General features: G+C 42.8%; 1 protein-coding gene across 1 annotated transcript; it reads right to left on the reverse strand.

The window, feature by feature from the left end:
- Window positions 1-5,418: 5,418 nt before the first annotated feature.
- LOC141172915 (IgGFc-binding protein-like) lies at window positions 5,419-20,625 on the reverse strand. Its single transcript, XM_073657532.1, has 8 exons — window positions 20,470-20,625; window positions 17,757-18,155; window positions 17,501-17,555; window positions 11,094-11,692; window positions 10,295-10,868; window positions 7,636-8,225; window positions 5,599-6,112; window positions 5,419-5,522 (listed from the first exon to the last, which is right to left on the reverse strand). The coding sequence occupies exons 1-8, from the start codon at window positions 20,623-20,625 to the stop codon at window positions 5,419-5,421; spliced, it is 2,991 nt and encodes a 996-aa protein (XP_073513633.1).
- Between the last annotated feature and the right edge of the window lie 3,021 nt (window positions 20,626-23,646).

The following is a 23,646-nucleotide window of genomic DNA, read 5'->3' on the forward strand; positions in this document are numbered from 1 at the left end:
GATTCACTATCTTCTTGGAATTCTGACCTCAGACTTTTAACTGACTATGCCTTTGTCTCACCCCTCTGTCTATGATGCACCCTCTTGGCTTTTGACCTTGGACCTCTTGACTACCCAGCCTCACGGTTTGTCCATGAGTAGTGATTAGCGTCACATTACAATTGGCCCATACATTTGTCATTTTCGCCATTGTGCATCCTGTTCACAAGCTCTGTGATCAGGTGGTGAATCTGACACAGATGATTCAGTATCTGGTTAAGAAATACCAGATTCTTGAATAATTGCAATATCAGTTGCAGGGTGAGGTAATTAGTGGCATGAAAACTCCCCATATCTCTCCACTGCCAGCAGTGACTGTGACGTCAGTATTCTCCGATGTGCAGTTGGTATCTCCCAAACCAATATTGCCCCTTCATGATAAATCTTCAGGAAAGAAAGACCAGTTTAGGGTGTTTAGGGAGAGTTGTAAGCTACTTTAACCCTGCAACCCCGATCATCAGGGAATGAGTCTCAGCATGTGGAAATAATGATGTCCTTATTGCACAGGGTCCTCAGATTTGGGCATTTTCGTTGTCCCCCCCCAAACCCCGAACGGTCTTTTATTGATGCTTTTTTTGACGCCTTAGGGTTAATCTATGACGAATCTGTCAGAATCCATGTCGCTTAGGCAAAGATCATGAACCTGACACGGGTTGGCAGCGCTACTGAGGACTAAAGTACCGCGTTCCAGAAATGGTCTACTAAAGTTCTGTGGAATGATATGATGCAGCTCTCAGTTGTCAGTTTAGCTGAGGATTTCGGTTACACTTAAGGAAACTCTGAATCTGCATACTCCACTTTGTTTCTTGGGGGAGGCCATGACTCAGGCCATTCGATTGGATCAAAGGATTAGCAAGAGAAATGATGAGCGACAGGAAGTTTCGGTCATCTCCCTCAAATTTGTCCACCTATCTGAGGCGGAACTGATGGAAGTTGGAGCTGCCAGCTCTCGGACTGTTGAGAGATGTCGGCATGGTTTTGGACTCTGCCTTTACTGTGGTCACACTGGGCATTTTCTTAAGGACTGCTCGATAAGCCCTCAAGCAAGCCTTCGGGAAAATGTCTAAGTCTGGATAATTGTTGAGGAGGTCACCCAGACTTCCAGGTACCTTTTTTGCTTCTCAAAGTACTGCTGAATGTGGATCTACTTTTTGATAACCAATCATTATCATTAGCTTTCATTGATTGTGGGCCTGATACCAAATTCATCGATTCAGGACTGGTCCTGAGATTAGCATTAGGGACAGATAGGTTGGAAAGACCCATTCAAATTGTTGCCATTGACAGGACATTGTTACTCCGGAGCATTGTCCAGCTGATAACAGTGAAATTCAAGTGGGAACACTTCACTCTGAGTCCATCTCCTGTTATGTTTTGGATAATTTTCCTGCTGGGTTGGTATTGGGGATTCCATGGCTGCATATTCACAATTCTGTTATTGATTGGTGTCGGAAGCATATTGTTAAGTGAAGCCCCAACTGTCATAAGATATGTCTTAGATCTGAACAAATTTGCTCCACTAGTCTGGAGGGTCTGCCAGGGTACCTTAAAGACTTCAGAGATGTGTTCTCGAATAAGAGACAGAGATATTATCGCCCCATTTTCCTTAAGATTGTGCTATTAATCTTATCCCTAATGCCAAATTACCTAAAGCTCGCCTGTATAATTTTTCGGGTCCTGAACGTACTGCCGTGAAAGAATATATAAATGAAAGTTAACGAAAGGGTCATATCCGTTATTCCTCCTCCCCTGTAGCTGCTGGGTTTTTCTTTATTAAAAAGGAAGATAAGGGTCTCTGTGCTTGCCTCGGTTTCCATGAATTATACCAAATTATGGGTAAGAATATCTACCCACTTCCACTCATCCCCGACCTATATAATCATCTTACTGGGCTAAATGGTTTTCTAAACTAGATCTTAGAGGGGCCTATAATTTGATATGCATCTGGGAGAGAGATAGGTGGAATAAGGCATTTTTAACATCTGAGGTACAATTTGAAAATTGAGTCATGCCTTTTGGGTTAATCAACAAACCAGGAGTTTTTCAAAACTTTATGAAAGATATATTTTCTGATCTGGATTCGCACTATGAACATGTCCGTTTTGTTTTCAAAAAAATTTTTCTTTGCTAAATTGGAGAAATGTAGTTTTTCTGTTCAATAAATATCGTTCCTGGGGTTTACTGTATTAGCTGAAGAGTTTAAGATGGATCTTGGGATGGTGTAGGCCATAATTGATTGGGTTCAACCTCGTGACCTTAAAGCTTTGCAATGTTTCCTAGGATTCGCCAATTACTATAGAAAGTTTATTAGGAGTTTTTTGCAGATCGTTAAACCTCTTACTTATGTAAGTGGGCGAATCTTAAGGGTTGGTCGTCGGATGTTCAAGGGGCCTTTAATAAATTAAAAGAGTGTTTTATGTCCGCTCATGTTTTAATCCAACCCGATCTCCACAAACTGTTCATTGTGGAGGTCGGTGCCTCTGAGGTCGAGGTAGGGGCTGTATTATCTCAAAGTTCCAAAACTCTGACCAACTTGTGGCCATGTGCATTTTTCTCTAGGAAATTTTCATCTGCTGAGAGAAATTAAGATGTTGGGAATCGCGAGCTGCGAACTGTCAAATTAGCTTTTGAAGAATGAAGGCATTTTTTGGAGGGAGTTATTCATCAGGTCACGGTGGTGACAGATCATAAAAATTTAGCTTACACTGAATCAGCTAAATGGTTAATCACAAGACAGGCCAGATAGTCTTTTTTTTTCCTAGGCTCAATTTTTCTATCACATTTAGAACAGGGTCCAAGATTGTGAGGGCTGATGCCTTATAATGCTGCATTGATTCAGCGTCTCCTCCAGAACCTCCATCCTCCATTTTTCCACATGTACTGTGGTTTCTATGGTATGGAAGAGGAGGTCCATAGAGTCCAGTCGTTGGTTCCTTCCGCTACTCCAAGGTCCAAATTATTTGTGCCTGTGTACTTAAGATTACGTCTGTTGCCGGAGTTTCATTATTCTGCCTTGGGTGGTCATCTTGGGGTTTCAACTACGCAGAAAGCTATTCCTAGACTGTTTTGGTGGCCATCCATGTTCAATGATATTAAAGATTTTGTATCCGCTTGTGATGTTTGCGCACGTGCTAAAGTCTGTCATAACTGTCTGGATGAGGAATTGACTAAATTGCCAATTCCAGAAAGATCGTGGACTCTTTTGTTCATTGATCTCATTATGAATTTGCCTTTATCTGGAGGGAAAATGTTATATGGGTGGTAGTTGACCGACTCAATAAACAAGCTCATTTTGTTCCTTTATCAGGGTTTACCAATGCTGAAACACTTTCCAGATTGTTTATCAATCATGTAGTGAGACTACATGGAATCCCTCTGAACATTGTATCTGATAGGGGGTACAATTTGTGTCTAAATTCGGGAGATCGTTTTGTAGGAAATCAGGGATTGATTTGTCATTCTCATCTGCTTACCACACTGACACCAAAGGTCAGACAAAAAGAACAAATCAATCGTTAGAACAATATTTAAGGTGTTTCGTTGTGGCTCAGCTGGAGGACTGGTCCTCATTTTTACCTCTTGCTGAGTTCGCCTTCAACAATTCAGTCAATCAGTCCACTGGAACCTTGTCTTTTTTTGGCAATTATGGTTTTCATCCCCAGTTTGATGAATTTTCTAGGATGAGTTCTGGGTGTCCTGGAAAAGAAGGTTGCCTTATGGAAACGTGAGGATGTCTGAAAGGAGGTTCAGAAGAATATTCAGGTGGCTCAGTTTTCCCAGAAATGGAAGGCCAATAGGAGACATTTGACAGGTCCCATCTCCAATGTAAGTGATAAGGTTTGATTATTATCCAAAACATTAAGCTGAAAGTACCGTCAGCGAAGTTGAATCCTAAATTTATTGGCCCTTATGAGATTCTGAAGATAGTTAATCCGGTGGCCTTTAAATTAGGACTTCTTTAAGAAGAAGATGGAGAATGGGGAGAAGAAAAAGAAAAGTAAAATGAGGGCTTAAGAAGAAGAATGGGCAAAAGAAGAAGGAGAATGGGAGGAAAACAAGTAGTGAAGGAGGAAAACTGGAGATTAAAGAAAATCGGGAGGAGAAGAAGAGATGGGTAAAAGAAGGAGAATGGTGGAAGAATAAGAAGGAAATAGAATTAGAAGGAACTGAAGGGAGGAAAAGAAGAGAAAGGAGATAATGGTTTAAAAATAAAAAGTACTACAATTCAGGAGAAGAAAAAGAGAATACAGTGAATGTGAAGAAGAAAAAGAAGGAATTGTCAAAAAAGGGGAGAAAAAAGAGATTTCTGGACAACTAAAAGACAACAGATAAGAAAAGCATAATGGGATAGAGAAACTGAAGGAGAAAATGAAGAAGAAAAGAATTGGAAGGAAATGAAGTAAACAAGAAGGATAGAGAAAAAGGGAACAGGAAGGAAAGAAGGGAAGAAGGAAGGAGAGATTTGGAGAAGAAAAAATAAATGAAGATAAAGAGGAAATAAATCAAAGGAAGAAGGAAGATTAAAAGATCACTGGGTCGTGTGTGTAGTCAATCCCATGATCCTATCAGAGCAACCTATTTTTTATTATGTGAGTAAAGTAAAAATGTAACACTTCACCCTGTAAAATGTTGAGTTTAAGATGCATCGGTCACACAGGTCTGGAGTCACACAGAGACCGTTTTGGAAGAAATATCCGGTGTCACATTGGCAGCCCTCTGCGCAGGTTGTCGGGCAGCTGGTAATGTCGTAGAGGGAAGAGCAACTGGTGGAACAAACCGCGGCGCAAAGCTCATAATGGCTGTTCTCCTGGGAGCAGGTGTATGCTGGAAACATCAGAACAGATATATATTACAGTAGACATTGGACATGATACATATTCCATTTCATGAACTAAACACAATATGCAAGGCAGGATTATAAGAATGTGACATGATCAAGGGTCTCTAGGTCATTGTTAACGTAGGGGACTTCAACCCTATCAAGACAAAATCTAATGAACAGTTGAAATGATTGCCCAGTAGTAGCAGTTTAATGTCTGCATGTACCTCACTAATTGTCCTCTTTCCGCACAGGCTGGCACTATGCAGTGACATCTTAGGGCCCGCCTGTGCGCGGCTACAGACAACCTGCACCATAGATATGAACGGTCAACCCTACTTTTTGGCTCATCCACTGACTTTGATCCAAACCTATAATAGTCTCAATAACTGTAAATCATACTTGGCCAACTAGTTTTGGCGTCTTTCTACCTATTGTTGGTAATTTTGTTTAATCAATCAATATAATGCACAGGGATAAAACAGTTTTGTAATAACAGGTCTATATATATTAGCTAATAATGGAGCAGTATGAGTATCATGGTAATAAAACAGAAATTTTCAGCTATAATTATTCACTGGAGAGCTCCTGCTTACCAAAAGAATATAGTTGGTGAATGACAAGGCTGTACCTTCATTCTCCTTTGGTCTTCTTGGACCATGATCTTTATGGAATATGTAAAAATTGTATTATGTACTTACGACAAAAACTTTGTGTCCTCCATGGCTTTATAGCAACACCTGCATCCTGACAAAGCTTGGCATAACCTTGAAGCATGGTACAAAGTTCTCCAGTTTTTGAGCAAAGAGCATTAATACAGCTCTTCAGATACGCTGTTGGGTCAATTGTTTGGTGGCACGGTGAGAATGGACCACTTGGAGAAATAAGAATCCCACAGAAGTTTTCGCTGGCAAACTCATTCCATGCTAACCTGGGACAGTCAGCACAAAGCTGGTCGTCTCCGGAGCAGACTTCATTTGTAGTGCAGAAGTCTCCTTCTTCCTTCCAAGATTCGGCAAATGACACAGCATCGCTATTACTAGAACTAAACTCATCCTTAGGGTCATTGTTGTAGTTTCCGCACAGACCACATGTCTGTTTGTGATAGTTTCCTGGCACTGTTATATGAATGGAATTGTCTGAAGTAATGACCAAGCCAAAGTCAGTTTTAAGGACAAGTCCTCCACCCTGATAATCAGCCCTGAATTGATTGGCCTCCACCACAAATGGGACATTTCGAAGAATATTGTTTACCTGAGCAAAGAAAATAAAGAAGTGGATCACCAGCTTATTAATGTCAGTAGGCTTGTTCAACTCAAAGTTCTGCCAATCTAGCAGAAGTGACCCAACTTTATCTGTTCTTGGACATATGAAGAGGTTCTGCTCATTTTAAAACATTGAACAAGCAAATTGAAACATCCTAGAAAAATGGAGGGAAATTATGGTCTTTTAGAGAAGAACTCTTCTCAATGAAGAGGTCCAAAGTCTGGTCTGTATCAGTGGCAGCTTTTTAAAGAGGAAGCCTTTTGGAAAAGTCCCACCTCATTCAACTATATTGGGAGTCCATCGGTTCAAACCCGCCTTATGTAAAAGTTGATGTGGTGGGACCTATACTTATCAAAATGATGGAGATGCAATGACCCCTGTTGGCTGATTCCCTATTGGTAGGGTCCATCGGGCTCAATGGAAAGGTGATATACCAGAAAAGTGGTCTATAAATATACTTGGCACTTCCAAAAAAAAAAATTAAACCAACAAGATTGAGAAGTTAGAGCCACATCAAATAAAAAAAAAACATAACTTTATTTATATTATATAAAATATATTAACAACCTTTAAAAACAGGGAAAAGGATGCAGCGAACCTGCACACATTGGAAGTATTAAAATTTTGGGCAAAATAAATAGGATTTTTTAGTTCAACAATTCAACAATTTAAGGTGGATAATTAAGCATTATAGTCATACTCTAGAGAAAAGCCATAAATATAAACAGTAAGGCGGACAATTAGTCCTGCAAGGTATAAATAATGGCACTAAAGAGTATAAATACGGTGTCATCAATCCTTAGTACACTAATCTGCCACAAGAAATATAAATGTGGGCTAATACCCAGGTATCAAATCCATAAAGTGCTTGTGCAAAGAAAAAAGTTCTATGGCATAGTGCAAAACATGAATAAACAGTGAGCTGCAATTCCAGCATACAAAACAGCCATATACACAAGGGCAAACTGTGAAAGGCAAAGATGAGATACAACCTGGTGGATAGGGTATGACCCCAATGCACGTTTCATGCTAGCTTCTTCCTTGAGGGGTTTTAGAATCAATTAACAGTCTGCCCTTGTGTATATGGCTGTTTTGTATGCTGCATCACTGATCTAATTTTCATTGGGCATCTTCAAGTTATTACAGTGGCCGCCATCTTATCCTCTTCTATGCATCAACGTTATGACATTGCATGATACCGAAGATGGCCCAGTGAAGATCACAACAGTGACCGGACTGAAGGGGTTGTATTTTTTAACAAATTCTTGGACTTTTTGAATCCAGCAAAATGGCGGACAGTCACTATTTTGCTGTATTTGTGTGAATTTAATTTTAGAAAAATCAGTCTGTGTAATTCAAGGTACATTTGATTTGCCTTAAAGCGATTCACTTATGTCTACCGTTCTTCTGATAGTTGAGATTCCAAAAAAACAGAAATGTTTAGGATGAATTTATCACTCTAAGGAAACTTTTGAGTTATAAGTAATGAAAGTGCAAAGAAATGGTCTTACCAGGATTTTGTTTTCAGTTCCTTGGAAGATGGTGACAGTATAGTTGTAGACTTCGAGTATGACTTTTTTGCTGATGGTAAAGGAGCCGTCTATGTTCCTTATTCGGATAATGTAAGGAGTCAAGTTTGACCCCTCAGTCAAGCAGGTCTTTGATAATATATAAGAGCAGTTTCCATTGAAATCATATCCAAAATTATCAAATGTATTAAAGGTCGTTCTGCCAATGGCCGAGCATGTGGCACTTCCCACGGGATTGCAGCTTTGTATCCCGTTGACAATGCTACATTCTTCATAGGGGCCACAGGAGGTTGGCACACAGGTGACAGTCCCGCCACCGTTGCAGGTGCATTTATTCTCACATGTGTTTTCTGGATAGAAGATGTCCCCGGGCTTGTAATAAAGGGTGTTGTAGAGACATCCGCATTGGGACATTGGCACACACTCTGTTCCACTGAGGACAAAGCCCTTCGCACATTCACAGCCTTCTCTGCAGGTGGAATCGCATTTCGAGGACATTGATAAAGAGAGACAGGTGGAAGGACAGCCACTGACGCAAATGTTGTATCCGCTGTTCAGGGGGCAGGACATCGCTGCAAAGGAAATATGGTTCAGAATTGTAGCAATTGTTGTTTCATTTGTTTTCTATTACAGTTTCATTTTTATTCAATATGTAATTGGTCAGGGGCGGACATATTATTGGTACAACTGTAGCGCCCCGAGGGTTCGGCCGCTACAGGGGTATTGCACCTCAGACCAGAGGTGTGATATTCCACTCCCTGGTAAGGATGGAGTATGGACCAGGGCTCAGTTAGCTGCATACAGCACACACACCCCATTTCCGAGGGACAGCTCAACGGTGCTCCCACTAGACAGAAGTGCAGGCACGACCGACTATGTCCCTGCCTGGAGTGGGGAGGGGGGTGGAACACCCAGTGCTGTAGGGGCAGATAGGGGTTGGTTCCTGAGCGTAGATAGGAGCTCATTGGTTGCTGGTCACCTGGGCTCATGGCTAGAGGGAGGTATAAAAGGTGGGCACCATCTTAGATCTAGGTTCTGTCCAGAGAAGAGAAGACAGGGAGTAGAGGCTCTGTAGGAGCTCTACTCCAGAGTGGGCCTAGTGAGAGGCCGAGGAGTAGAGTGGAGAGAGAGAGAGGAGGTGAAGTGGAGCTGAGATTACGTCTCATCCCAGCTCCACGAGAAAGGAACAGAAAAGGAGAAGAAGAGAGAGAGAGAAACAGAAGGGCTCAGGAACAAGAAGGTGGAAGGGACCCTAAGAACCCACGAGAATCCAGGGTGAAGGGTCAGGCAGATTAAGGGTGCCGGATCCCAAGTTGGTGGAGGAGAAACGACCCTCAGCCAAAGACCGGACGTTGTGATCATTTATTGGTGCGACACCTCATCAAACCTGCTAGGAAGGCACCATATAGGACAGCGGAGGACGGGGCCCACGTTTAACCGCACAAGTCCGTGGCAGCTGAACAAAAGTGGGTCACTGGTGAGGCAGGCCAGAGGAAGGATTGAAGGGGGTCCTGAGCCATATTCCTGAGCTGCCTGGGAGTTGACCGAGCCCCTCACCTGGTGGCCGCAGCACGGCTCGGGCATTCATTCCCTGCAGAAGTGACTTGGATATTAACCGTGAGTAAAGACCCTGGACTGCAGTACGTTGTCTGTGTGCTTTTTCGCTCCTCCGGCACTACCGGTACTGGGACTCTCACCACCATCACTCCCACCATCCACTACACTGCCCTGGGGCCGCACTCTTCCCGTGGGGAGTCACATCATCCCAGCTGCATACATCATCAGCCCCAGCGGTCTGCCCTGCAGCGGCGGTTCCTAATAACCGCAATCCACGGGTGGCGTAGTCGGACATTATCATCAGTACGTAGCAGACTACCATTGGTCTGACCACCCTGAGCCACGGACCGGGCTGCCACTACTACCCCCATCGTTTCCCTATTGCCCGGATCCGAGTGCCCCACAGCCCAGGGGGCGAGTCACAACCACATAGGGGCCCAAGAGATAAGGGGGCCACTACTACCTCCAAAGCTGGAGGACTTCTGCATTATGAGCTATTGGACTGCAAAAGGCCCATATACTGTTTTTGCACAGGGGCCTCTTCTATCTGTGTCCACCCCTGGTATCAGCCATGCGTCTACGACAATGAATAACTGCAAGATATACTCTCTGGACTGATGCACATGGGAGAGTCATGTGCATCAGTTCTATACGGTTGCTCTGTGGCCTCATGCCATGGAACTATGATATATTTGAATGTTGCCTTTAGTTGTCCCATGGTGGCACTGTATTTTGGAGGTATTCTTCCCTCCATTGGAACATGTAGGTTTCCCTATATGAAATAAGGAGCAAACAAAGGGTACAGTATGGCCTAATGTGGATATCATATTGTGCCTATATAATTCGTGATGTTTCTGATTTTCTGATGCTGAAATCAAGGCCAACTCCAGACTCATGATAGGATCCTCATTACCCCACCAGGCATGTTTACGGGCCAAAGAAATAATGGGCATTCCTATAGATAGTGTATGATATGTGTATGCCCAGATAGAGTATGTTGGTGCTGACCCCATTACTAGGTTACTTGGTTGGTTTTGTCAATAACTCCCTGAGCAATGCAGCAATTGGTCATGAATATACTTACGACAGATGTCCGATCTCCATTCATAGATGACAGCTCCAACGTCCTGACACGAGGCAGCATAGCCGGTCAATAGCCTACAGATGAGATCCTGCCTTTCACCATATGCACACATGTCATAAACACAGTCCTCAAAGTAAGATACAGGATCAATTTTGGAATGACAATTTCTGAAAGGACCCTCAGGGTCAAGCACCATGCCACACTCTTTCGGGTTCTTCTTTTGCTCGCCTTCTAGCTTTAGAAGATTGGTGCAATTACCTCCGCTGATGATTTTGCATTGGTCAGCATTTTCTCCTTCTTTCCAGCCATGACCAAACAATGGAATATCAGGCTGAACTTTTCCTTCTCGATCAATCAGCTCATCTGTAGAAACGTTATTGAAGTTTCCGCAGAGGCCGCACACGGATCCAAAGTATATTGAGGGAAGAGTCACTCCGACTCGTGCCTCCCAGTCGAATGTCACACGGATTCCGATGTTGGTCTGAATAATGCATTGTCTCCCGGACTGGAAGATGTCAATATTACCAAGTTTTGGTCTCATTGCCAGTGGAAGATTGGACTTCAATTTATCCACCTAAAACGAGAAACAATTATTTTAGCTCCTAATATTAGCCAATGTCGGATTTTTTTTCTTTTGTCTTGTACGTACTTTGTGTCTATTGTTTCCAGTTAAAAAGTAATCATCACTGATACCCAAAGATGGTTACCGACAGACATTCTAGTTTTGGAATTATTTAATTCTAGGAAATTGTGGGTCTTACATCTAGAGATATGACTGTATCTATGATCTTGTACTCACCAAAACTGCTGCTGGATTCTCTCTACGGACTTGGATTTCTATCCCAAATATCTTGAAGATGACGGCGGTGGTATAAGAGACAAGGAGACTTCCTTGGTTTTCATTGCGCACGATGATTTGGAAATCAGTTAAACCTATATCCTTATTACAGAGCCCGGACAGCAGGTACTGGCAAGCTCCCTGGAAGTCATAATGGAGGCCATCAAAGGTGACATAGTGAGGGTCTCCTGAAGCTGAGCAAGTGGCGTAACTGAGTGGATAGCAATCTTGGATTCCATCCTTGATCGAACAACTTTCTCCTTTCGCGCACTTAGTACTGATACACTCGACTTTACGAGTGGATGGATTGCAGACACATTTTTTTTGACAGGCGGTATCAACCCAAAATGAGTCACCTGGATTCATGAGACGGCCTTGGTAAGAGCAGCCACAATTTTCCTTTGGTTGACATGTTCCTTCAATCAGCACAAATCCTTCGATACACTCACAGGTTTCGATACAAGGCTGAGTGCATTTGGATGGAGCGTTCTGATCCTGGCACGTAGCTGGGCAAGCACTTCCACATGAGTTATATGTGCTGTTTCTAGGACAATCCATAGCTAGGGGTAAAAAAAACAAAAAACGTTAACTGCAGTATAGTTAATAATATCAATTAAGAAGAATAGTTAGAGAAAGACAAACACAGTAATGTCCAAAATGGCCTTAATATCTATGGATATGGGTAAATAGAAACTATTTTTTGTGCTGTCACTCACTATCTGAATTATTTATTCAGTGTTTTAGGGTTTTCTTTCCTTTTTTTTCTATGAATGAGCTGAGAGCTGTGACGTCCTCTCACTTTCCAGATTCCCCACAAAGTGGCTGCTGTCTTCCCTGCCTTGGATTTTATACTGGCTGTGATGATACAGCCTATAATGTTAATAAGCCAGACGTTTAGATTTGTTAATCCAAGAAAAATACACTATTATCTTTGTGTTGACTTGTAAATGTATGTGTATTTATGTGGCTGGTCAATAAGAACAGACCAGTATTTGTATAACCCTGATTGTTGTCTCCTCTTTGATTCTGAAAAAATGATGTTGATTTAAAGAGTCCCCTATTATACCAACTATGTAAATAGATTAGCTCAAACAATGATAGCTGAGCCCTATGAGGAATGCCCTCCCTATGCCCTTAACTGTGAATGTGTACTTGAACGGACAACTGTAACTATTTTAAGGGACATGTGCTTCTGTAGCAGTCAGACTTGAAACAGAAATTGGAAAGAGACTTTACAAGGAGATGCAAAAGATCATCAGACTCTCTTCACACTATCAGGTTGATAGGATGGCTTTACCCAAAGAAACACGATTTGGATTCTGCATGATTCTAGCCAAAGGGTATATAGTAGTGATGGGCGAGCACTAACATGCTCAGGTGCTCGATGCTCGGGTCGAGCAAATTGGAATGCTCGGGTGCTCGACCCAAGCAATGAGCCCAATGTAAGCCTATGGGAAACTCAAGCATTTTTCAGGCAGCCCCCCCGGCGGTCTGCAGAAGGCCTAAAAATTGCCCAAATAGATGGGAACAGTGCTCAAATGACATGGGAACAGCATGGGGAAGACCCCTGGAACATTTCTGACTCCCAGGTCACTGCTGTGAACAATGTTGTCAGAGGTATTACACCACTTTTAGGGACTCACAATAAAACATACAAAAGCAAAACAAAAATGGATTTTCCTGCAAAATATGTTAAGGAACTTCCTTTCCAGGGTAATGACTTGTATATAAGGCAAAATTAATATACCAAAAATATTCCTCCACACCTTGGGCTATGTTCACATGTAGCGTTTTTGATGCGTTTTTGCACTTTTGCTTTTAACAGTGACAAATGCATTCACCGGGGAAATGTCATTTTAACATTTTACAACCTTATCTGGCCATGTGGTGTGTGACACATCATCAGACACATCCTGTTTCATTTATGAAGGAGGGACTCTGAAAGTCACAAAGCCTATTTTTATAGGGACATCATGCGGCCTTTACTATTCTTAAAAGGCCAGCAGTCGTCCCTCGCTATTCTTAGAGTTCCATCAGCCGGCTATGCTTTGTTGTTCCCATTACTAATGAGTGGGTCTCCTATGCTGTTATTGCGTATGCAGTGAGTGGCAGGTCTTCCCAAAATTTGGACGCACCCCAATACCCCTTTTAAAATTTGGACGCAACCCAATACCCCTTTGAAGAGACTTAGAGGAGGGCCTCCTGAAAACAATTTTCCCATTATTAGGAAGTGGGTCTCCCATACTGTTTGCCTATGCAGTGAATGAAAGGGCTGCCAAAAATTTGGACCTACTCCAATGCCCCTTGAAAGAGACGTAGAGGAGGGCCTCCTGAAAAACAATGTTTCCATTATTAGGAAGTGGGTCTCCCATAATGTTGGCCTATGCAGTGTATGCAAGGGTTGCCAAAAATTTGGAGGCACCCCAATGCCTCTTGGAAGAGACATGGAGGTCAGATGGCCTCCTTAAAACAATGTTCCCATTATTAGGAAGTGGGTCTCCCATAGTGTTGGCCTATGCAGTGAATGAAAGGGCTGTCAAAAATTTGGACATACTCCAATGCCCCTTGAAAGAGACGTAGAGGAGGGCCTCCTGAAAACAATTTTCCCATTATTAGGAAGTGGGTCTCCCATACTGTTTGCCTATGCAGTGAATGAAAGGGCTGCCAAAAATTTGGACCTACTCCAATGCCCCTTGAAAGAGACGTAGAGGAGGGCCTCCTGAAAAACAATGTTTCCATTATTAGGAAGTGGGTCTCCCATAATGTTGGCCTATGCAGTGAATGCAAGGGTTGCCAAAAATTTGGAGGCACCCCAATGCCTCTTGGAAGAGACATGGAGGTCAGATGGCCTCCTTAAAACAATGTTCCCATTATTAGGAAGTGGGTCTCCCATAGTGTTGGCCTATGCAGTGAATGAAAGGGCTGTCAAAAATTTGGACATACTCCAATGCCCCTTGAAAGAGATGTAGAGGAGGGCCTCCTGAAAAAAAATGTTCCCATTACTAGGAAGTGGGTCTCCCATTGTGTTTGCCTATGCAGTGAATGAAAGGGCTGCCAAAAATTGAGAGGCACTCCAATGCACCTTGGAAAAGATGTGGAGGTCAGAGGGCCTCCTGAAAACAATGTTTCCATTATTAGGAAGGGGGTCTGTCATAATGTTGGCCTATGCAGTGAATGCAAGGGTTGCCAAAAATTGGGAGGCACTCCACTGCCCCTTGGAAGAGACGTGGAGGCCAGAGGGCCTCATGAAAACAATGTTCCCATTATTAGGAAGTAGTTCTCCCATTGTGTGTGACTATGCAGTGAATGCAAGGGTTGCCAAAAATTTGGAGGCACTCCAATGCCTCTTTGAAGAGACGTGGAGGTCAGAGGGCCTCCTTAAAACAATGTTCCCAATATTAGGAAGTGGGTCTCCCATAGTGTTGGCCTATGCAGTGAGTGAAAGGGCTGTCAAAAATTTGGACATACTCCAATGCCACTTGAAAGAGACGTAGAGGAGGGCCTCCTGAAAAAAAATGTTCTCATTATTAGGAAGTGGGTCTCCCATTGTGTTTGCCTATGCAGTGAATGAAAGGGCTGCCAAAAATTGAGAGGCACTCCAATGCACCTTGGAAAAGACATGGAGGAGGGCCTCATAAAAAAATGTTCCCATTAGAAAGGAGCGGGTCTCCTATACTTGGAATGCCCATGCACTAAGTGTATGGGCTGACAAACATTTACCCCTGGGTGGTACATATGAACATACTGTATAAAAAAATTTTTTACAGGCATCATAAACACCCTTTAAAAAAATTATGTGGGTGTTGCATCACGGACCACGGTCACCCTGATGATATGGTGGTGGGGGATGAGGATGAGGAGAAGGAGGAGGACAAGAGCAAATAGCCAAAATCAGGAAGCGTATACCCATGTGTGGGTGTGAAAAGGTGCATGGGAATACACCTCCCAAAAAAAGACACTGGATTTGAGTTTATGTTATGCTGCTATCATTCGGTGGTGTTGAGAAGTCTGGCCCAATCCAGCCCTTGTTCATTTTTATAAGAGTCAGCCAGTCAGCATTTTCAGTTGACAGGCGGATGCGCTTATCAGTTATAATTCAACCAGCGGCACTAAAAACCCGCTCTAATAAAACACTAGTGGCAGGGCAGGCCAGGACCTCCAAGGCATAGAGAGCCAGTTCAGGCCATTGCACGTGCCCTCTTCTGCTCACACATCCTTCCAAACATCTGCAGTGTCGATTTCCAACATGTGGGGACATCAGACACCAGTCGGTGAGTCGGAAACTGCAAACTCTGCTGAAGCACGGCAAGGGTGGCGGAAGCTGTAGGTGACTTTCTAAAATGGGCACAAAGGTGGCGTAATTTGACAAGCAGATCCGGCAGCTCCGGGTAAGTTTTGAGAAACCGCTGAATCACAAGGCTAAGCACATGGGCAAGGCAATGTACATGTGTGAGCTCGCCTCAGAGCCGCCACCAGGTTCCGGCCATTGTCACCCACGACCATGCCTGGCTGTAGGTTCAGCGGGGTCAGCCACAGATCTGCCTGCTCTTTCAGAGCTGTCCACAACTCTTCAGCATTGTGCGGTTTGTCACCTAAGCATATTAGCTTCAGCACAACCTGTTGCTGCTTGGCTGAGGCAGTGCTGCAGTGCTTCCAGCTTGTGACTGATGTCGTAATTTCGGAGATGGAGGCTGGAGAGGAGGAAGAGGCTAAGGAGGATGAGGTGCAGGAGATGTAGACTGTGGGGGCAACCCTGATTGACCTAGGGCTCGCAATCCTCAGCGTCGGGAGGATGTGTTCCGTCCCAAGGTCCGACTGGGTCCCAGCTTCCACTATGTTAACCCAGTGTGCCGTCAGCAAGATGTACTGTCCCTGCCCACAAGCACTTGTCCATTTTTCCGTGGTTAGGTGGACTTTCCCAGTAACTGCATTGTTGAGGGTACAGCTAATTTGTGGGACACAAGCTTGTGTAATGCGGGGACGGCACACCGGGAGAAATAATGGCGGCTGGGGACCGAGTACCAAGAGACGGCCGCCGCCATCAGGTTGCGGAAAGCTTCCTTCTCCACGAGCCTAAAAGGCAACATTTTGAGCGCAAGCAGTCCTGAAATGTGTGAATTTAATATTGTGGCCTGTGGGGTGTTGGCTGCGTATTTGCACTTGCATTCCAAGGACTGGGGTATGGACAACTGAACGCTGCGCTGGGACAAGGATGTGCTTGCTGATGGTGCTAGTTCAGAGCGTGCAATGACAGGTGTAGGGCAGGAGGCATCTTTGCATGCACCATGGACAGGGAATTGGCTTGCACGCACAACAGCGGAAGAAGCAGTGGTGTCACCCGCAGACACTGTTCCTGGACCCTGGGGTTCGGCCCATAAAGTCGGGTGCTTTGCTGTCATGTGCCTGATCATGATGGTGGTGGTCAGGCTGGTAATTTTGCTACCCCTGCTGATGCTGGCCTGTTCATTGGCTCTCTAAAGAGCGACAAACATGCAGGGAGGGGGCCCGAGCAACCACGGAAATACTCGGTGAGCGCCAAGCATCTCAAGAAGTGAGATGCTCGGGCAAACACCAAGCAGTAGCGAGCATGCTTGCTCATCTCTAGTATATAGCCCTGACTGGAAAGATACATATCTGCTCCATTGATCATCAGAGAGACCATGGATACATTTGGGGAGACCAGGTTGGGACGATGAAGTCACCTGACCCCATGGATATGTTGTTTGGGGTTGCCAGGTGGGACCATCCGGTCGCCTGGAACCCATGGAGACATTCGGAAAAGCCAGATTAGGACCCGCCGGTCATCTGGTCCCATTGAAAATCTAAGAGAGGCCAGGGTGGGACTCTCGTGTCTCCTGGCCTTGTTCCTTGATGGAATGTCGGCTTACTAATGTTGCCGCTACATTCTCTCTGTGGGGGCCACTGGTTGAGGTAGTTGGCCCTCGAAGTCCTAAAGTCACAGCTGTACTATCCCAGGCGGGTGGAGTGGAAGGGTGAGACTGTAATATTGTTCCATCTCGTGTATTTGCTGGGACTGTTCTGCTTATTGTCCGTTTTGTGGTTCAATAACGTATTGTCACACTGTTTTATCCTCACCCTGTGTTGTCTGAGTGGTATTACGCCCACGGAAGACCCCAGATCTTCACACAGGCTATCATAGTCCCTCTGGATTGACTGTCTATATTACTATAACATATAGTTTGTTGATTGCTGCAAGGCATTATAGGGAAGCCAGTGTGTGCACCCCTTAAGTCATGTGAGCCTTCTCTGGCTCGTGCATTCTTTTGTGTTGTATAAAATAGTGATTTGCATTTTTTCTTACAATCTACGCAAATTTTTTTTGAATTTGCCAGGTCCAGTAAATTTACTTAATATTGACACAAATGTAATTAGCACAAAATCGATGTTCTCATCTCTAGTCACCTACAATAAGAAGATGTTGAGGTTCTACTTACGACAATTGCTTATACTTCTCCAATCACCAACTTGTATGCCTTCCCTGGCACATGCATCACTGTAGGTCTTTAATGTCTGGCACAAAATCTGAAGGTAACCATCATTGAGGCACATATCATAGATACAGTTCTCCCTGTACATACTGGGATTAATAGTATTATAACAAACTTTGAAAGGTCCAGGATTCTGGGTGAGGATACCACAAAACTGATTGTTTCCATAGAGCTTCTTTTTCTCTGTAGTGCAGGTCACGCAGTCTCCATTGCAGTCATCATGACAGCTTCCATCGCTGGTTTCCTCAACTTTCCAAAGTTTTCCATAATTTATTGTAGATAAAGTCGCTCCTTCTTTGGAAAGGTCGTCATTTGGGTTATCGTTGTAATTTCCGCATAGACCACAAACTGCTTTATAAAAACTGCTGGGGATGCTGATCTTCAGGAGGATGTTCCAGTCGTAGATGACTTTGAGCTTAAAATCCGTCTCAAGAATTAATGAAGTTCCACTTTGCGATAAAATCAACTTGTCGTCATTTAGTTTAATTGGAAGTTGAACTTTTTGATTATTTACCTATTAAGAAAAGTATCAGAAATGTAATAAAAAAATCTATGGAGGAAAATAAAGCTAAATTATTTAGGGCATACTTCATGCACCATCCATGCTTCTTGATGACCAAGAAGAGGTGTCCATCAATGTGACTCTCTTTTTAAATGAGTTTTCCAAAATTAAAAAAATCATGGTTGCTTTCCTCCAAAAAATAGCCTATCACCTTTTTTATTGGTTATGTGTGGAACAGCACACATTGAAGTGAATTTGACTGAGCTGCAAAACCACTCATAACCTGCAGAGGGGTAGAAGGCAGCCATGTTTTTCTAATCCAGGATAACCACTTTAAGTCTTAAGGTTCCTATACAAAATGTTATACAGTGGGGAAAATAAGTATTTGATCCGCTGCCGATTTTGCAGTTTTCCCATCTACAAAGAATGGAGATACACTTCACCTGTGAGAGACCAAATCTAAAAATAAAAAACAGAAAATCACATTGTATGATTTTTACGTAATTAAATTGCATTTTATTGCATGAAATAAGTATTTGATCACCGACCAACCAGCAAGAATTCTGGATCTTACAGACCTGTTAGTTTTTCTTTAAGAAGCCCTCCTACTCTGCACTCATTACCTGTATTAATTGAACCTGTTTGAACTCGTTACCTGTATAAAAGACACCTGTCCACACACTCAATCACACTCCAACCTCTCCAGCAAGGCCAAGACCAATCTTCCTTGGTCTGGGACTCCATGCAAGATCTCGCCTCATGAGGTAAGGATGATTCTGAGAAAGACAATCAGCCATAGCTACACAAAAGGACCTGGTCAATGACCTGAAGAGAGCTGAGATCACAGTCTCAAACATTGCCATTAGTAACACACTACGCCGTCATGGAATAAAATTCAGCAGGGCACGCAAGGTCCCCCTGCTCATGCCAGTACTTGTCCAGGCCCATTTGAAGTTCACCAATGACCATCTGGATGATCCACAGGAGACATGGGAGAAGGTTATGTAATTAAATGAGACCAAAATAGAACTTTTTGGTATCAACTCCACTCTCGTGTTAGGAGGAAGAAGAAGGATGAGGACAATCCCAAGAACACCGTCCCAACCGCGAAGCATGACGGGGGAAACTTCATACTTTGAGGGCACTGTTCTGCAAAAGGGACAGGACAATTGCACTGTATTGAAGGGAGGATGGATGGGGTCATGTATTGCAAGATTTTGGCCAACAACCTCCTTCCCTCAGTAAGAGCATTGAAGATGGATCGTGGCTGGGGCTTCCAGCATGACAATGACTAAAAACACACAGCCAGGATAACTAAGGAGTGGCTCCATAAGAAGCATTTCAAGGTCCTGGAATGGCCTAGCCAGTCTCCCGACCTGAACCCAATAGAAAATCTGTGGAGGGGGCTGAAACTCAATGTTACCTAGCGACAGCTCCAAAACCTGAAAGATCTGGAGAAGATCTGTATGGAGGAGTGGGCCAAAATCCCTGCTCCAGTGTGTGCAAACCTGGTCAAGAACTACAGGAGACGTCTGACCTCTGTAATTCTAGCAAAGGTTTCTGTACCAAATATTAAGGTCTGTTTTTCTATTGCATCAAATACTTATTTCATGCAATAACATGCAAATTAATTATGTAAAAATCATACAATGTGATTTTCTGGATTTTATTTTTAGATTCTGTCTCTCACAGGTGAAGTGACCTACTATAAAAATTACAGACCTCTCCATTCTTTGTAGGTGGTAAAACTTGCAAAATTGGCAGTGGATCAAATAATTATTTTCCCCACTGTATATATATGGCCTTGAATCTCTTTTGATTGCAGGGGACATAAACTAACACCTGGTTTGATTGGCTGTGGCTTACTTCCTTCTCCTTATCAAGAGTATGTGCACGCTCAGCCAATCCGAGCATGCATGTTGAAGGGGTCTGAAAGAATAGTTGTTGGCAATATGAGTATTCGGCTGAAAGTTAATAGAAGGTGAATGGGCATCTTAAAGGAGTCACTTGCTCATTTTTCTCCTAAACAGACGTAGACCTCAGTGGTGAGGGCAGTGGACAGGTAGCACTACCTCTCTTGTATGTGACGAGGGTCACATTCAGGTCCAAGAGGTGAGACAACAACTTCCACCATATATTTGCTTTTGGGATTCCATCAACCTTAACCTAGCCCTGGGGGGATATTTTTGTTTATGAGAACATATTACTGAATGAAAGGTTTCAGAAAGTGCTGAAGTTCAATTTTATATTTAGAAAACTTTGCATATACTTTCTGGAGGGACAAAGGTGATTGCCCCGACTGTTCAGGGAAATAACAAGTACTTACCCTCACTACTCCAAATTCTGACCTGACGCCAACGATAGTATAATTGTAGACCTGGATGGTGGCCGATTTCAGGTACGATACTTTAGATGAACCTCGATTTTCATTTTGTGTCTCAATATTAAAGAACGGAAGGTCGGCATTACATCTTTTCGCCATCGTGTACGAGCATGTTCCCTGGAAATCATAATATTTTGCATCAAATGTGCGGTAATGGGGGTCTCCCCATGCCCAGCATATGTCTTCTTTGATTGCTTGGCATTTGGCTTTACCACGTTCGATTTTACAAACTTCTTTTGTCCTGCATTGGACTTGGCTGCACGATGGTCTGCAGGAACCTAAATAATTAAATTAAATGTTCTGTGTTACATTAAAAAAATATATTTTATTGTAAAATTGTATATTACAATGTCACAAAAATATTTAACCTTCAGAATTCAATTCTGTAGATCTTCAAATAGGAAGGATTTGATGGTAGGTTAGAAGTCAACTTCCTCCATCTTTTACGTCAACTTACCAGCAATACAAGTCGCCACTTCTCCAAATGAATTTAAGTTCGGCATCCCATAAACACTTAGAAAAAATTGACTTTTGCTGCTTTCGAATATATTTTGTTTAGATTTTGAAGTCATTTGGTACTCTCCCCAGGAATATTCAGTTCCTTGGATGGTCTTCCATTTGACGCCCTCCAGAGAAGCTTTGTTCACGGTTATGCCTTTTAGATCAGACGTCTTAGCCACAAGAATGGCTTCCTTGCTAAAATCTTTCAGAGTTTGGAATGAAGTGCAAAATGATGTCACATCTGGGACGGTCATTAGAAGTGTGTTATAGTTTGCCGATCCTTTGCTGCTACCAGTACTGTAATACATGACTTGGATGCCTTCGGTTGCGTTGATGAAAAGTGGAGTGTCTGCCTTGAGTTCAAGTTCCAAGACTTTTCCAGCATCTAGTTCTTCGCTGTTCTGCTGGGATCCGGCTTGATAGGTCACTAGTGTGTTTTCAGTGGCAGCTGTAACATACACCAAATCATACTTGGTCTGGAATGATAAAGTTGGTATGAAGAACGTTAACCCCCAAATAAAGGTGGGCTGCAGCTGTTCATAGACATGGTTGCACTTGGTAAACTTCTGGGCACAGGTGTGACCACTTAGGATTGCAACTTCATTGTCTGACACAACTCTGGTGCCACTCAGATCATCTTCACTTTGGAACTGGACAACTTCAGAGCCTTGAAGTTTGACTAGAAATGCCTTCCCTTTGGTGTAGATTTTCCCCAAATAGGTCAATGTGCCTGTAGGATATATGGTTATTGTTGCAGGATCTTTTGTAATAATAGCAAACTCTTTAGAAGATCCCTCGGGTGGAGTAACTACGTAATATTCAGTCCCCAACTCCTATGGAGAAACAACGAAAAAACAAAATAGTTATATAGAAGCTATCCAAACAGCAATCATGGATGGTGGTGGACACTCAAGTAAATACTTCATTTGGACAAATGTGGAGCATAATTGACTAAAGGTGGTCATATATTCAAGATTGGCGTCATTAACTGTTGTTATACACATGTATGCTTGACTGAGCATACTGTACATGCAGGTCCCCAATGTTCAGAATCTAATGCAGGCATCCTGCATTTCAGTGGAGGGATCTAAAGGGCATGTCTTATCCTTCTATTGAGTGCTGAGGAAGCCTTTACAACCATTACGGCACCAGGGCTCAGATGGGATTGCTACTTCTACAGCTCTTTTATATGGTCCATTAAGGAATTGAATGGTTCACAGAGTGAGAGCTTTGAGCAAAGACTTGAAGAAGAAAACTTCTTCAAGTTTATTAAATCTTGACATAGTTGGGCCATGCTCGAGACCAAATGTGTAAGAGCAAGATGACTAGAGACAGAGCACACAGAAGGTCAACAGCTTTTAACATTGGTTGTTTTTTGAAAGAACTGGAGAAAATTTGTGCTATGAGATGGAAGAATCAAAGACAGAATAGAGGTTACCAAAGAAGGAACAACTAAGATTAAGAGTTAAAGTAGAAGAAGGAACTTCAGAAATAGTCCTATGGCAATGCCAAGAATGTCCTATTAATCGTGGAAAAAAGGACATTTAGTCAAAAATCTTTTTTGCCATAGTTTGGCCATGCGCAAAAAGTGAATGAGAAATAATCATGGATGGAAAATCAGGATGACTACAGATAGAGCACAGAAGGTCAAAATCAAAGTAGAGGCAGTCAATGGAGGAATGGCCAACATTAGGAGAAGATTAATGCCAAGAATGTCCCATTTCTGGAGACTATCTATGCTCAAAACTTTTTGGGCATAGATTGCTCAATCTTAAAAAGGTGGAGGAGAAATGATAAATTGAGTGACAGCAAGGGCAAGATGACTACAGATAGAGAGCAAAAGGTTTGAAGATGAACCTTGAATGTTTTTGAATAGTCTCCTGAAAATTTGTACTATGAGATGAAGGAGAAAAAGACAATAGAGGTGACCAAAGAAGAAACGGACAATATTAGGAGTTAGCGAAGAAGAACGACCTTCAGAAATAGACCTGAAACAATGTGAAGCATGTCCCATTCATTGTGGAAAGAGGAAATTTAGTCAAAAACTTTTTTGGCACAATTTGCCTATGCTAAAATAGTGAAGGAGAAATAATCAAGTGTGGAAGAGCAAAATGACTACAGATAGAGCACAGAAGTACTGGACATGAAGATAAGATGTTTTTGAAAGGTCTGGAGAAAATATCTTCTACTTGGTGGAGAAAAGGAAGACAGAGTAGAGGTGGTCAAAGAAGGAACAGACACAATTTTAAATTAGAGGAGGAGAATTACTTTTAGAAACTAGACCTGAAGCAATGCAAAGACTATCCAATTAGTCATGGGAAGAGGAAATTTAGTCAGAAATTTAGTTTAAAACTTTTTCACCATATTGTTTAAACAGATTTGATGACAAATTTCATACCGATAGAGGCAGTAAAGATGCGGTGTCTGAGCTTTGACCCTTGGAATTTATGGAAACAACAGACACCAGGTTATTGGAGTTGACATGCACAGTGTAGCTGTAAGTCCCAGAATCTGCCAATTGAATCCGAGCTGGAAGCTGAATGATGGTTTCCTCCAGTTTATTTAAGGTGAGCTTCGGATTGAATGTAGATCGACTGATCGAATTGATTATGACGCTGA

The sequence above is a fragment of the Phyllobates terribilis genome, unplaced genomic scaffold (genome assembly GCF_046119375.1).
Source record: "Phyllobates terribilis strain yellow unplaced genomic scaffold, ASM4611937v1 Scaffold_12__6_contigs__length_324123572, whole genome shotgun sequence".
NCBI lineage: Eukaryota > Metazoa > Chordata > Amphibia > Anura > Dendrobatidae > Phyllobates > Phyllobates terribilis.